This window comes from Ciconia boyciana, chromosome 16 (genome assembly GCF_034638445.1).
Source record: "Ciconia boyciana chromosome 16, ASM3463844v1, whole genome shotgun sequence".
Classification (NCBI taxonomy): Eukaryota; Metazoa; Chordata; class Aves; order Ciconiiformes; family Ciconiidae; genus Ciconia; species Ciconia boyciana.
Window position 1 is genome coordinate 9336266 of NC_132949.1, and position 14017 is coordinate 9350282.

The 14017-nt window shown below is 53.0% G+C and overlaps 1 protein-coding gene across 1 annotated transcript; it reads left to right on the plus strand.

Annotated features, from left to right (window-relative positions):
- The first annotated feature begins 1575 nt into the window (after positions 1 to 1575).
- LOC140660443 (GTP-binding protein Rhes-like) lies at positions 1576 to 2202 on the plus strand. Its single transcript, XM_072881335.1, has one exon. The coding sequence runs from the start codon at positions 1576 to 1578 to the stop codon at positions 2200 to 2202; it is 627 nt and encodes a 208-aa protein (XP_072737436.1).
- The last annotated feature ends 11815 nt before the right edge of the window (positions 2203 to 14017 follow it).

Sequence of the window (14017 nt, forward strand, 5' to 3'; positions counted from 1 at the left end):
CTTCAGGCTCCCCTCATGGCACAGTAAGTCTTTCCAGAGCTTCATGTTGGTGAGTGAAGGTGCATCACTGGATGGTGCAAAACCCCATCGGGTGCCATGGTGTACTGGGTATTTTTGGACACCAGTCCCATTGCCAGTCTTGTTAGGGACCCAACAGGTCTGGCTGAGCCGAGACCAGGACTCTGCTTACCCCAATGCAAGCTCTTGGCTCTCCTGATAATAAGATCAGATAGCAAAAGCTCTTAACATGGCTAAAATGTAACAATAATTGAGGAATTAAGAGGCAGGAATAATTCGTGTGAAAAAGGCTTTTGAAATCAACAGAATAAATTCAGCCAGAACTAAACGCTGAAACTGGTACTTTGCTATGGAAAGAAAACCAACTGCATTAGAACTACAAAAACTAGTCCAAAGCTAGGAAAAAAACCACACACACACAAATTTAGGATAAAGACTTATTTTAACTTTTGAGCAAGTTCCCTTTATGTTTGCCCTGCAGCTTCTGAAATAGCTCTAGCACGGAATAGGGAAGGTGACTGCTGAGGAAACACACCCAGACCCAGCAACCTGCACCTCTACGAGCCAACCTGCTTCCAGAGGTGATGCCCATCCATGCGGAGACGGGGACCGACACACATCCCGCCTCTCTGCCCGATAAATCAATCAACCAACCCTTCTGGGTCACAGTTTTGCTGAAGCCGGGTCACAGCCAGCGTTCCTACCCACGACTCCTCAGCATCTGCTCATGGAGATCGCCATGCATCATTTTCAGGGAGATTTTATTTTCCCCTCGGGTTAAATATTTCATAAAAGTCACAGAATAACTGACAGCTGAACGTGGAGGTTATGACGCATGGGTTTCAGGGAGATCTTATTTTTCCCCTCAGGTCAAATATTTCATAGGCTCATGGAGAAGTTGGGCACATTTGCAGCAACCCCTTCTGCAAACAAGTCCCCAGCCCCGGGTAAGTGCAAGAAACGCTGCGGGTGACCAGCCAGCCCCTGCCATGCCCAGCCATGAGCCACCCAATGGGTGGGGGACCCCCGCCGAGCTCCCCTGCTGCCAGCAGCTCCACGCCAAGAAACACACGTTAATCTCCAGGGAGGGCAAAAGGGCAGGACGGCTCACGCAGTGTGACGGCTGCGATGCTGCCGGCTCCCCGGTGCTACCGGCAGCGGCGGGCAATGCAAGTGCAATGTGCAACGTAGCGCGGTGCTCTCCAGGGCTGGAGTGGCTTTCCAGGACTGAGCTCCGCGGATTGGCCCGGAGCACCCTGCTCTCCTCCCTCCCTGCCCTCCCTCCTTCAGCACCCTCAACCCACGGAGATTGGACAGCCTGGTGCCACATGGCAGAGAGGAACCAGGATAAAAGATGAGCTGGACTTGGGGACTGTAGTGGCCGCAGCAGAACAGCCGGCAGAAGTTTGCAGGGAGGTGGCACCAAACTTCCCTGGCTGCACTGAGCCGGTGCAGGGGAGGACGGACAGACGGACGGACGCCGGGGCTGCAGCCACCCAGGGACACCCGTGGGGTGAGCGCCAGCTGCGGAGCATCCCGTCCCCTCTGCGCCCAGCCATGTCCCTGGTGGTGAAGGAGAAGAACCACGTGCGGTTGGTCTTCTTGGGTGCTGCCGGCGTGGGCAAGACGGCCCTCATCCGCCGCTTCCTGATGGACACCTTTGAGCCCAAGCACCGGCGCACGGTGGAGGAGCTGCACAGCAAGGAGTATGAGGTGAGTGGGGCCACGGTCAAGGTGGAAATCCTGGACACCAGTGGCAGCTACTCCTTCCCGGCCATGAGGAAGCTCTCGATCCAGAACAGCGATGCGTTCGCCTTGGTCTATGCCGTAGATGACGCCGAGTCCTTCGAGAGCGTCAAGAGCTTGCGGGAGGAGATCCTGGAGGTGAAGGAAGACAAGTTCCCTCCCATCGTGGTGGTCGGCAACAAGGCAGAGAGCGGCGGCGAGCGGCAGGTGCCAGCGGAGGACGCCCTGTCGCTGGTGGAGCTGGACTGGAACAGCCGCTTCGTGGAGACGTCAGCCAAGGATAACGAGAACGTCCTGGAGGTCTTCAGGGAGCTGCTGCAGCAAGCCAACCTGCCCAGCCGGCTCAGCCCGGCGCTCTGCAAGAGGAGGGAGACGTTGCCCAAGGAGCAGGCGCTGAGGCCTCCCATGAACAAGACCAACAGCTGCTCGGTGTGCTGAGCTGGCTGCCCAGGGCCAGGAGGAAGGCGCCGGCAGCAGTGGCACCGGCTGGAAATGCAGGTGGGCTGGGTGGGGAGAGGCGCTGCCTCGGCCAAAACCAACCCTGCTGCCTCCCACCCCTTCCCTCCTCTTCCCCACCCAGCCCGCCGGGACCGGTGAGAGTTGGAGATGACAAGACGGAGGGATTTGGAAGGGATGCTGGTTGCTGGAAGGGTGGGGGAGAGGGCGAGTTCCCAAAAAGGCAGGAGGCATACCTGGGAACCCACCCTCGGTCAGCCAGCATGTTGCGTCTGTGCCATGGTGAGCTTGCAGGCAGGCAGGCAGGCAGGCAGGCAGCTCCTTGTGTGCTAGGAAAGGGGGACAAACAACGGGTCTTTGGCTGCAGGCATCAGAAGGCAGAGGCAGGCATCTCTGCAGCTGCATCGCACCCGCCGGTGCCGCTCTCCCGGGTCTCGTTCGGGTCCTGTGTCCACCTCGCCCCAAGCACTTTCACGTACAACCTCCTGGCGCAGCTGTGGTTACAACAGATCCAGTGTCCAAAGTAGTTTTGATTTTTGCACCTTGGCGTAGAGCATGCGATAGGGCAGTCTCTGCATCTCTTCGGTTTTCTCTTTTCTATTTTTGTGGTTTTTTTAAGCATACCCAATAAACATGTTGTTGCAAAGTGGAGCTGGAAAATGTCTGGGTTTCTTTCTCCTGTACTTCAAATGCTGCAGTGCCTGATATCAGTGCTTTATGCCTGGACTCCTTATCACTGCCTTTGCTTTCCCTCTTCCATGCTCCATCCTTACCTGGAGCGTCCTGGCACCGGCGGAGCCTCCCCAGCCTCCCCGGCAGCGTCAGGACGTTTGGTGTTATGATTTTCCTGACAATTTAACCACTAAAGTTTTTATCAAGCATGAGTAACTAAAAATAAAACAGCTTTTCTCTCATCCAAGTACAGAAAAGAACAACAGCCATTAAAAGACAGCTGATCCACTGAAATAAAAACCATAAACACGTTAAAAGGAGATAATAAAAGGAGTGGGAGAAGAGCACAGAAGGGCAGTATTTACTGTGCTTTAGCATGCATTGCACCGGTTTACTCCCCCCCCTCACACAGCCCATCCTTGCTGTAACGAGCATTTAACCTGCTCAGCAGCCGCACAAACACAATAAAGAAAGATACTAAAGCTTGGAGGATTAAAGAGTCAGCCACCCTGTTCCAGACCCAAGGGAGCTGGGCAATTTCAGAAGCCCAGCCCTACGGTTCGGTGTGCCCCTGCCCAGCCCAGATGGGCAGGCTGAGCAGGGTCGCACCCAGGGATGCCAGCCCCCTCCCGACCCCGCGAGAGGAGAAGGTGCCGGCAGGGAGAGCCCGGGCCCCCGTGGGCATCCCTCGCTGGGGCACCCCACTGCCACGTCCCCCGCGGGCACTGGCTCAATGACAGTGACCTCCGGGCAGGCGACATCCTCCTCCCGGAGCCGGGTGCAGGATGAGGCCGGGGGGCAGGCAGCGGGGAGGGCAGGGGGGCTCGGGCAGACCCGCTGCTGCCAGCCAGGGCTGCCGTGGCTCGGGGTGCCCGCACCGCTCTCCGGTGTGCAGCCGCGTAGCTCGCGCTGCCACCTCGCTGCTCTGCGAAGGCGTGTGGCGGCTCCTCGCCCAGAGCCTCGAGGACGCCGAGCAGCTCAGGGCAGAGCCATTTCCTGGGGAAAACCGGGCTCCTGGCTGGAGGCACCGAAATACAAAGGAAGTTCACTTTCGGCAGCTGGCCCAAGGTGGTGGCACCCTGCCCGCGGTGGGGATGGGCGTGACGGGGGCAGCCACAGGTACTGCTGCACCTCGGCTGGACCCGTCACCCGAGCCACCCCGCCATGGCCGGATGGGGACGGGGCTGTCCCTGCCAGCGCTGCCCACACTCGGCCCTGGCCAGGGGTGACCTGGCCATGGTGAGGCAACTCCTGGCCGGTGCAGTGCTTCCTGCCTCGATGACCCGACCTCTCACAAATTAGCCAGCCCTACAGGAGTTTCACAACTTGCAAAGAGGTTTTTTTTTTTTGTTTTAGAGCAGGGCTATGCTAGAATCAGGAACGTTAAGCTTTTTGGTTTACAGTATTATGCTAAAAGCAGAATAAAAGCTCCTTTGCAGTGTAAAATTAGGAAGCCAGGAGGAGCAAGGCTGCCTGCCAGCCCCCTCCTGCGCAGTGCGTCCTGCGTTTTTTGATCTATGACATGGACTGGAAACAGGTCCGTATGTCTGGCGTGTCCCAACAACAGCCTTCCCAGGCTCAGGCTGCGGAACCTCCCCGGAGCCGCCGTGGGGACAGGCTCCCCTGTCCCCACCGCCACCTTCCCTGGGCAGACCAATAACCCCCAGGGGCTTCAGGACCCCCCGCTCCCAGCCAGCCCTGGCCCAAGACCTGCGGGGTACAGCAGCCGCCGGCACAGAGATGCTGACCGAGATGCTGGAGCTGCAGCAGACGCAGAGACCGAGGTGCTGGAGCTGTAGAAGATGCAGAAACTGAGATGCTGGAGGGCCAGACGGAGATGCTGGAGCCCCACGGGCCCACCTCCACGTGCCCCTGCAGCACGGGGCTCCAGCAATCAGTGGAGCCATTGGAGGAGCTCGCCCAGCAGCACATGCCACCCGCCCAGTGCCTGGCGGTGTTATACAGCCCCCCGGTCCCCGCCCTGCCAGCGGGAGGGGTTCCCGGCCACAAAGGGGAAGGGGCTCAGGGGCGCTGGGCAGGGACGCTGTTGGGATGGAGGGCAGCGCTCCCCGGCCCTTCTGCCCCTCACCTGCAAAACCCTCCTCTGGGGCATTGCAGGTTTGGTGTGGGGTTTTTTTTGCCGCACACATGAAATCCTGTTGCACGGGGCTGCTTAGCCGGGGTTACATACAGCTGCCTCACTTGGACGGTGGGGTTAGCAAGCTTTGGCCATGCAGGGATGTGGCATGGAGGTTTGGGCTTGCAAGCATTTGCTGTGCAGGGACTCCAGCAGGACAAGAGCATTTTAGACATGGTGTTCCCACGGCTCTGCGCAGGATGCAGGGCAGGGGAGAGCAGCCAGGAGCCCCAGCCCGTGCCAACCTGCAAGGCACCACATTTTGCTGCGGAAACATTGTAGAATAGCTGTAATATCAAAATGCAAATAAAGCAGCATGGTGCCCTGGTGCCTGTCTCAGAGGAGCGATCTGTCCCAGACAGAGCGTTGTCCTCTAAGGCGGTGCGAGCCCTACCCCAGTTTCTGCCTGTGCGCATCGCTGTGCTGGGGCTCAAGCAGTGTTTCTCCTGTGACAGAGCAGGAAAGAAGTGACCCAACTGCAAATGTGCTGAGTCAGGTTAAAAAAAAAGCAGGTCCTGTGTCTCATGGCCTGAGAGGTGGGTGTGCAACCTGTGTTTGGTCTCTGCTTTAGCACAAAAATGCAGCTAAGGGCACTCCCAGGGTAGCTGGGTCACGCAGGAATGGTGAAACCCTCCTGAGGGTTTCCAAGAGCTTGGTCCTGAGGGTACCAAGAGCTGGCTTGGTACCTATGTGTGTCTCTGCACAATATAATGTGGTGAAGATCTAAACACCTGCAGCTCATTTTCTTTCAACAAGTGGCAATAAGTGAAATGGCTTTTTCTTTCCCAGACACCGCTCACAGCTACTGAACACAGCATATCTGCAGCTGAGGCCGGGGGACAGCAGGCAAGCACAGACAGAGCGTGTGACAGACAGAGCCGTGCACATGGAGGCTGGCTAGAGCTGTCCCTGCAAACATCCTGCAGGCACACACCAAATGAGAGGAGCAAAATTTGCCCTTTCTGCTTCCCCTCCCAGGAGGAGAGGGCAGCTGGGGCAGATGCTTCGTGCCGGGGCTTCAGAGGGAGGCCTGGGGAGAGCAGGATCCATCCAAATATCCACCCAGGTCCCCCCGGCTCAGCTCTGCCCTGAAGCGCTCGGTTGTCCGCAGCAGAGCTGTGGGGACAGAGGAGTTAACTGTAACCCTGGGCACTTGCAGCCTGGGACACTTCTCTTGGGGTCAGGGGCTCTCGCCTCCAGGGCAGCTGCTCGAAGCCCTCCAGTGCACAGAAGATCCAGCATGGAGAGGGGAGGATGCCCGTGACCGTGGCCTGGGGCAATCAGGGCCTGCCGGGGGCTGAAGGGCTGTTGTCTCCGTTCGCTGTGCGCAGGAGGCTGCTGTAAAGCCCCGAGGCACAGGATCCAGGGAAAAGCCTCGGTCCCCAGTGAGCCACGCACAGGCACGACACTGCTGTCCCTGGGATGGCGTCCGAGGCAGCAGCAGCGCTCGCTCACCCGATCCCATCTCTGCGACTGGAGAGTTTCATCGCACAGGTCCTCTTAATTAATTAGCTGTTTGAGTTGGTCTGTCATAGCTGGGATCTTATGTCCACATGCAGAGGGGCCCTGGTACCGGGGAAGGGAGATGTTCTGCTGGGCACTACAGCGTGGGGGGATAGCGGGACGAGGACATGGGGGTCCCTGCCCCTGTGGGGTGACCATGGACCAGCCGCTCTTCCCTCACAGGGCTGCTCTGTAAATCACAACCCCTCAGAAGCAGCAAGGTCTGTGCCAGGACACACACCACTTCTCAGTGCCGCCCTGGCTGATGCTGAGCTCTCTGGTGCTGCTTTTCTACAAAAAAAAAAACCTTGCAGTGATCTTGATCCATCCACGTGCAGAACTAAGGGCTGCTCTTTCCATCCCCAAAACACTAGAAAGATCCGGAATGTCTTTCCATCGCAACTCTTTTCTTTCCCTTCCCTCCGCCTCCCCCTTCCCCCAGTTGGACCATTTTACTCCAGACTCGCCTCCAGAGCAGACGCCAGCCCTGTCCCCGCGCTCGCCCACGTTACCCCCCGGAGAAGAGCTCCGTGTGATCCCTCCTGTTCTGTTCCACATCATGTAGCACATCCCATCAAACCGCCCCGAGATGCTCCCACTTAATTTGTGTACACAAACAATCAGGGAGAATGAAGCTGCTGCCTGCGAGAGCGGCACACCAGTGACAGCCGCGCTGGCCCGCGGGGGGGGCATCAGCTGCGAGACCGTGATGTGCCTAATTGGTGCTGGCTGCTGCAGTTTGCTCAGGTCTTGATTGATGTAAAGATGTGGCACAAACACTTAAACCAAGGACACCGAATGAGAAAGCAAAACATTTTAAAACAAAAAGCGGCACTTACTTGTTGAGGATATAATTAGCTGTATTTGTCTTTAGGGCCTTTCGCTAAGCGAGGCTCAGCACTGGGGAAAACAAACCGATGTGCTAAGTGCTCTGGAAAGAGCAAACCTGCTGCCCGCACATCCCATGAACCCATGACTCCCATTAGGGCTCTCCAGCCGCTCCTGCAGCGGGGCCCGTCCCGGCAGCGTGGCTGGGCTTCGGCTGGCCCCGCGCTGGGGACGCTGCAGGAACGTCCCCAGCATCGCGCCCTGTGAGAGCAGCACCCTTCCGTGGTTTTCAGTCTAATAAATGCATACGTAGGTCATGGCGCCTGCTCTCCTCGCTCACCTACGGCTTGCTCTATGCTTGCGACGAAGCCGGTTCGGTGCGGCGCAGAGCCTCGCAAACTCTACTTGTGCTGTGAGTTTGCGCGCCCTATGGCCTAACGGCCTTCCAGCAACGCAGAAAGCCTCTTTCGCCAGCACGTAACACAAACTTAATCTGAAATGGCTTCCAAGCAAGGAACTTTTTAAAATACAGGGGTCAATTCAAGCCACTTTTGGGAGGAGAGCCTCCCCCGCACGCACGGTGCCGCTCCTGCGGCACGGACCGAGCCACTGCGGCCAAGGCGCGGCAGGAGCGCGTCCGAGCGCTTTGCCCACGCCCCTGCCCGGTGGGCTGCTGGCACTGCCGCAGCCCCGAAGAACGGGAGGCCCGGGAGGCCCGGGAGGCCCCGGAGGCCCCGGAGGCCGGGGCGGAGCGGCTGGGGCAGGCGGGCGGAGCGGGCAGCGGCTCTGCTGGGGCCGGGGCCGGGGCCGGGGCCGGGGCCGCTCCCCCCGGCCGGTGCGGGCTCAGAGCAATTCCCTGCCACCATCTCGTGGGGGAAAGCGGGAACTGCAGCCGAGGACATTTTGTAGAAGGAAAGAAAGGGCTTTCTCCCATTTCCTACCGCAGGGAAGGCTGTCACGCTGGAAAAGCGATTTAAAGCGGCCCCCACATTTTTCCCGAAAGGGGAGGGGACAGGCGGGACGAGCGTTGCTTCTGCTCCTCAGGGCTGCCCAAATAACGCACTTTGTTTTGACCCGAGCGACAACAGACGCACAGGAATGTGGGCTCATGCTTGTTTTGCTTGCAATCCAAGTGACTCAGAATTGCTCATACAAATGGTTCTGAAAAGAGGACTCGCCTGGGTTTTGGGCGGAGTGCGGAGCTTTTTGTGAGAAGAAATTTCAGTATATGGAACTGTGTATATGAGAGAAAAATGTTAATCTGCAACACTGGGGAAGCACACAGTTGGTCAGCATAAATGCCGCTCTTCCTATGAACTCTGGGGCGCCCAGCGCTCGCTCGCACCCGGATAACCACCAGCCCCCCTGCGGAGTGTGCAGGTCTGATGCAGGGTTCTTTCCCAGGTGGAACAGATTGCAAGAGCTCAGGGATCTGCATGCTGCAGGACTTGAACCATTTGCAAAGAGGATTTACAGTACTTTGCCTTTTAATTGACAGCTCAATCGACAGGGGACAAGCGTGCGGAACTTTGCTCAATACAAATACTTTTCAAAATCAAAAGCCTCCATTTAGGAGCCTAAACTAGTCCGTAAACACCTGAGTTTGTGCCCTGCTTCTTTCCAGTGCTGAGTATCCAGGCAGCCTTCAGGAAAGACAACGTAAGCTCTGGAACGCTCATGACTTAATAAAACAGGGCTGCTTGTCCTGACAGGCAAAGAGAGGGAAAGTGGGGTTTGTTCTCCTGACACGAAGTCGTGCCACGAGCAGTGCCACGGCCGTGCCTCTCCCCCCAAGCCCTGGAAAGGCAGACTGGCTCCTGGTGCCGAAGGAGCCGGGCAGAGGCTGCCTGCTCTGGCTAAGGGAGGGCCAGCAGCGTCTCCAAAACAGCAGGAATCTCCGCTGTGCCCAGCGGAGCTTTTCATTACAGCTCTGTTCATCCCCATTAAGGCTCTGGCCCTTCATCACAGGGCAGCAAAATCCAGTGTTGCCTGTGCTGCTAGAAGCCCCGATGTCCCTTGCGTTACAACCTTGTAACCAGTGGGGAGAAGCTGAGATGCTGGTAAGCAATTTCCTTGTGTTGCAGACCATGAACTTCTAGCCTCTGCCATGATGCACAGTAAAAGGCTGGATAAATCCTCTAACTTGGTCTTTCTTCTCTCTCAGGTCCCATATAGGGCAGAAGCTGGACACACAACGGATGCCTCTGTGGTCCTACCACTGACTATGAAAACAGTAAAGCATTTTTAAGAAAGCATCAATCCCTTGTTATGCCAGGTGGAATACTGCCATTTAAATGCTCTTTATTGACAAGAACACTAAGAATAACCCCATTTGCAGAATGTGGTATTTGGCCTCCTAGCCTTGTTGAAGGTCCGAGTGGAAAAGGAGACTTCTTCCAACCATTTTCTCTAGGCTCGCTTCAGAAGTTTCCCTTTCTTCTCAGCTAGAGATGGTGCCCACAGTGGCAAATCTCCAATGGCTTAGAATACCTGGGTTCTATAAAACAGATAAAGAATCAGTGTTTGAACTGTAAGGCGTTAAAGATCACTATCTTTACTTGGAGGTGTCTATACCAGAAGACGTGATCTCTCACCTACGTACTGGATCCTATTATTTTTGGATACTTTCTCTTCCTTTCCCTCTCCCTCCTGCCCCCCATCTAGGGACACAAGCAAAACTGACTTACACTGCGTCTTAAATTTCGTATTATGAGGGTTTAGTGCTTCGTGCTTAATCTCCACTAAGTGATGAACAAATAGTGTTCTGCTGCAGACAAAGTATTAAGCTTTAGTCTGCATCAACCCCAGTTTTAGTCTCTAATGGAGACTAATAAAGCAACACCAAGGGGTGGGCGAGGCTCCGTGCTGGGCTGGAGTCACTGGTTCGCTTTGCTGGTCCCGAGTGCTCAGCTTCATGTCTTGCAGCTGTGGTTCAGAAAAGCCCCAGAAAAGGTATTTTTCAAAGATGCTGAAGCACCCTGGGGGAATGATTTTGAAACTGCTTCCAACTACACTCCCATCCAGGTTATTGTGCGACCCGTAATTCACAAACTAAGAGGCAGCAAAAGCTTAAAAAGCAGTTCAGGGAGACAGCAGCAAAACATGTAGTGACCATGCTGACGAGCAAGAAATAAAGGATATTAGACTAATACAGTAAGTTGCACATAGCTTTAGAACCACCTTACTGCATGCTCATGTTTACATATTGATGCTATAAAGAAAACGATCACTGAGCCAGAGCTATCAGGGACAACATTTTTTTTTTTTTAATTTTATTAATTTCTAGCTATTTCAGACATGAAACTCACCTACAAATCAACTAGATCCTTGGACGCTTCCTTCTAGCCCTGTCCCTGGACTCTCTGCCCTCCTCACCAGCTTGCCTTTTCACCTGCTGCGTCCTACCTTTGAAGCTGCACTCTTGGACACGTTGGGAAAGTGCAAGTCCCCATCCCGGTCAGATTGTGGAAACTGTTCAGCAATAAAAGCATCGCAAGGTAATCGGAGCTGTTTGCTAATTACCACTCTTCCTACAAGCTGTTCCTTCTGAACGCGCGATCAGCCCAGAAGAAGAGAGGCGAGGGCTGCTTAGCTATGGGGACTGATGTCTGTCCCCTCTTACGTATTTCAGGTCTTATGTCTGTGCTGAATCTCCCACTGAGCACGGGGATTCTATTTCTAAGTAGGCCACCTATATGCTTCACACTGGTACAACTTGGAATTCGTTACCTGCAGAATAATCATCTCCTCTGCCTTTATCAGAAGTTTCCTGCCATCTGTAGGGAGAGAAGAGTTGGGAAGGAGACAGACACGTGCCAAGAAAAGGCAGAAAAAGTGGGTGCCACTTGAAACATGATAAAATAATGAAAAGTCTGATTTTTTCCTGCTCCTGTGGGGTACAGACAGTAAAACATAATTGTAAACTATGAATGCTGTAGCCAAAACAAGGAGACCTACTGCGAAAATGGAAAGAGTCTGCTCCTTTCCAGCACCATCAGTAAACAGGTCTTTAGTCTGCCTGAATACATTTTTTCAGTATAAATTAAGAATCAATTAAGATAAATTAAGTGGGCAAAGGATCCAGGAGATAAAACTACAGAGAAATTATAGAGGAGTCTGCCACAGTTTTGAGTATTATCAAGTCCAGTCTCCTGGACAAAACAAACGTGTAAACCAATAAACTATTTAATTAACTCAGGACAGACGCAGGCAGCTAGCAGATGTGGGGGGAGATGTCTCATCCAGAGTCACCAGCCTCACAGCTAGTTCAAGGCAAGCCACCTTTACTAATAATAGTATTTATTGAAAGCAAAGCAATCTTCCAGCTTATTGTGTTTGATAACATTTTAATAACCCTGAAATCATGACTGCACTGGGACCACGTTTTCATCAGAGTAAATTTACAAGCAACTCGTTTCCAATGCATCTGACAGTAAAAAACAAACACCGGGGGCACACACAGGACAAAGTGTCATATTCATTTCTAATGAAACATTTTCATTAGAGAGAAGAAAACGGTGGGAGCGCGAGGGATTTAAAATGGTCAACTTGACTGTCTTTGCACAGGCTGGATTGGCCGTTAGAGGATGGAGTCTGGCAACTTGCAGGAAGCAATAGTTAACCTGAGAGATTGGGTGTATCCGCTGGAGGAAGACACCTAGACCCCACTAGAACATGGGCACGTTAGTAGTCCGTCCTCCCTCAGGAAAGCTACAATGTGGATGAGTGTTGGAGGTGCCTCTCCCAAATTCCAAGAGCACACGTGTATTACTGGAAGAGACCCCTTGGGAACGAGGGGGAATGCGAGAGGACAAAAGTTGGGCTGCTCCCGTAGACGTTAAGGTTTCACGGGTACGTTACTGCCTTCGAAGCAACGCAAGGACCTGGGTGAAACAGTCCAAGAGACCTGCAGGGAGCTAAAATCGTCCTGTGTGGTCCATGGACAGGCCCATGGTCTCCTTCGAATTCCCGCTAAAGATAACATCGTGAATCACAGACATTTCCAGACATTTACGGAGCTGTCGTTTACCTTGGGGTTTTGCAGGGAACGCGGGGTACGCCAGGCATCCGTACAGTTTACATACAGAGTTCGATTGAGCTCGATACCCAATTTTTCAGAACTCCCCTTCCCTGAAACTGGCTACGCAGGACTTGAGCAGAGATTGTACATTCGGCACGAATACAGTGATACAGTTAGTACACCTGTCATTTGTACAACGCGTGAGCTCTAACAGACATTTAGCAGCAGTTCATATACACCGTTAGATGATCCTACAGGTCACCATGGCAATCTTTGATCTGGTATCACAGGTATGCTCCACACTGTAGCTGCCCATAACCCAAATCCTAAAGGGTTTTTCAATTCCATTTCCAGACTCTTCCAACTCCAATAATTTTTAACATATACAGATATCCATATACATTTTTTAATTAAAATGCTCCTTCACATACACAATCATATATTGAATTATCAAGAACAATAATATATTTTTGGAGCAGAACAGCAAAATGATCTGCTCTGCCAGTGCCACCCACAAACTAGACAAGTAACTAAGAAGAAGTTTGACAGTTTCAGACCACTTAGGAAAGAGAAATTCTCTTGGCCTAAAGACAGGGGAGCCATGCAGTGAAAGTGCTATGGAGGAGAGAGTAAATGCAATATACAAAAAAACACAAATTGTTGAAAATGTTTTCTTGTAAAGATTCTGGAGCCATAAGGAGAATCCTTATCATCAGGAGCTATCTTTACAATTTCAGAAAAATTGGATAGCATTAAAGCAGAAGAAAGCATGACACTGAAAATAGAGCGAGCTACGCAACCACTAAGAGATTTATTTTGGCCAAAAGCTGTATTTCTTTTAATATACTAGGGTGGATACTAAAATTTTAACAGTGCATCTAATTTAGAAAAAGCCATCTCTGCCAACCTTATGGAAGACAAAACCTCTCGTTAGCTGCAACATCCGACTCCGTAATGGCCTTTGATGTCTAGGCAAACAAAACCCAGGGACACTGAAACTGAAAGCCCTCCTTGCTAAGGAAAAAACCCAAACAAAATACAAACCAAACAAAAAAAAACAAAGAAGGAAAAGAAAAGAGAAGGCAACTCTCTTCTACACAAACACCTTGAAGAGAAAAAAAAAAAAAAAAGATGGGAGGGGAAGCAGTTCACAGTAAAAAACAACCGTGGCAACAGCTGTGCCCCTTTGGGGCAGTATTGGTAACAAACGTAGCAGAACAGGCTTCAGATGGGGTAGTTTAGCTCTTTAGGTAACAGAAGTTACCCCCAAATCTAGATTTGATAATTTTTAATTGTATCATATCCACCAGCAAACTGCAAACTCTCAAGAGTTGCTTGGGTCCCCCCCGCCCCACGGGTCTTTCTTATTAAATGTACAGTTTATGGCAGAGTAGCCGATAATCCCAGTGACAGAGAGGATGGGCTACAGTCGCAGCGCAGGTTAGAGTTGTTCAGGGCTGTGAACTGCTATCTTATTAATCCAGTTCTTCATGTTATGTTTTTTCCTTCTCAAATGACTTAGTGGAATGAGTTTTACTGTACAAACTCGTAACCGCTGGAGACCTGGGGCCAGACCTGCTGTAAATCACGCTTTCAGTGCAAATCACCTCAGTGCCACTAAGAGGTGAAGAACTGGT

Coding starts and splice junctions, on each gene's coding strand:
- LOC140660443 (XM_072881335.1), top strand. CDS start 1,576: ATGTCCCTGGTGGTGAAGGAGAAGAACCACGTGCGGTTGGTCTTCTTG.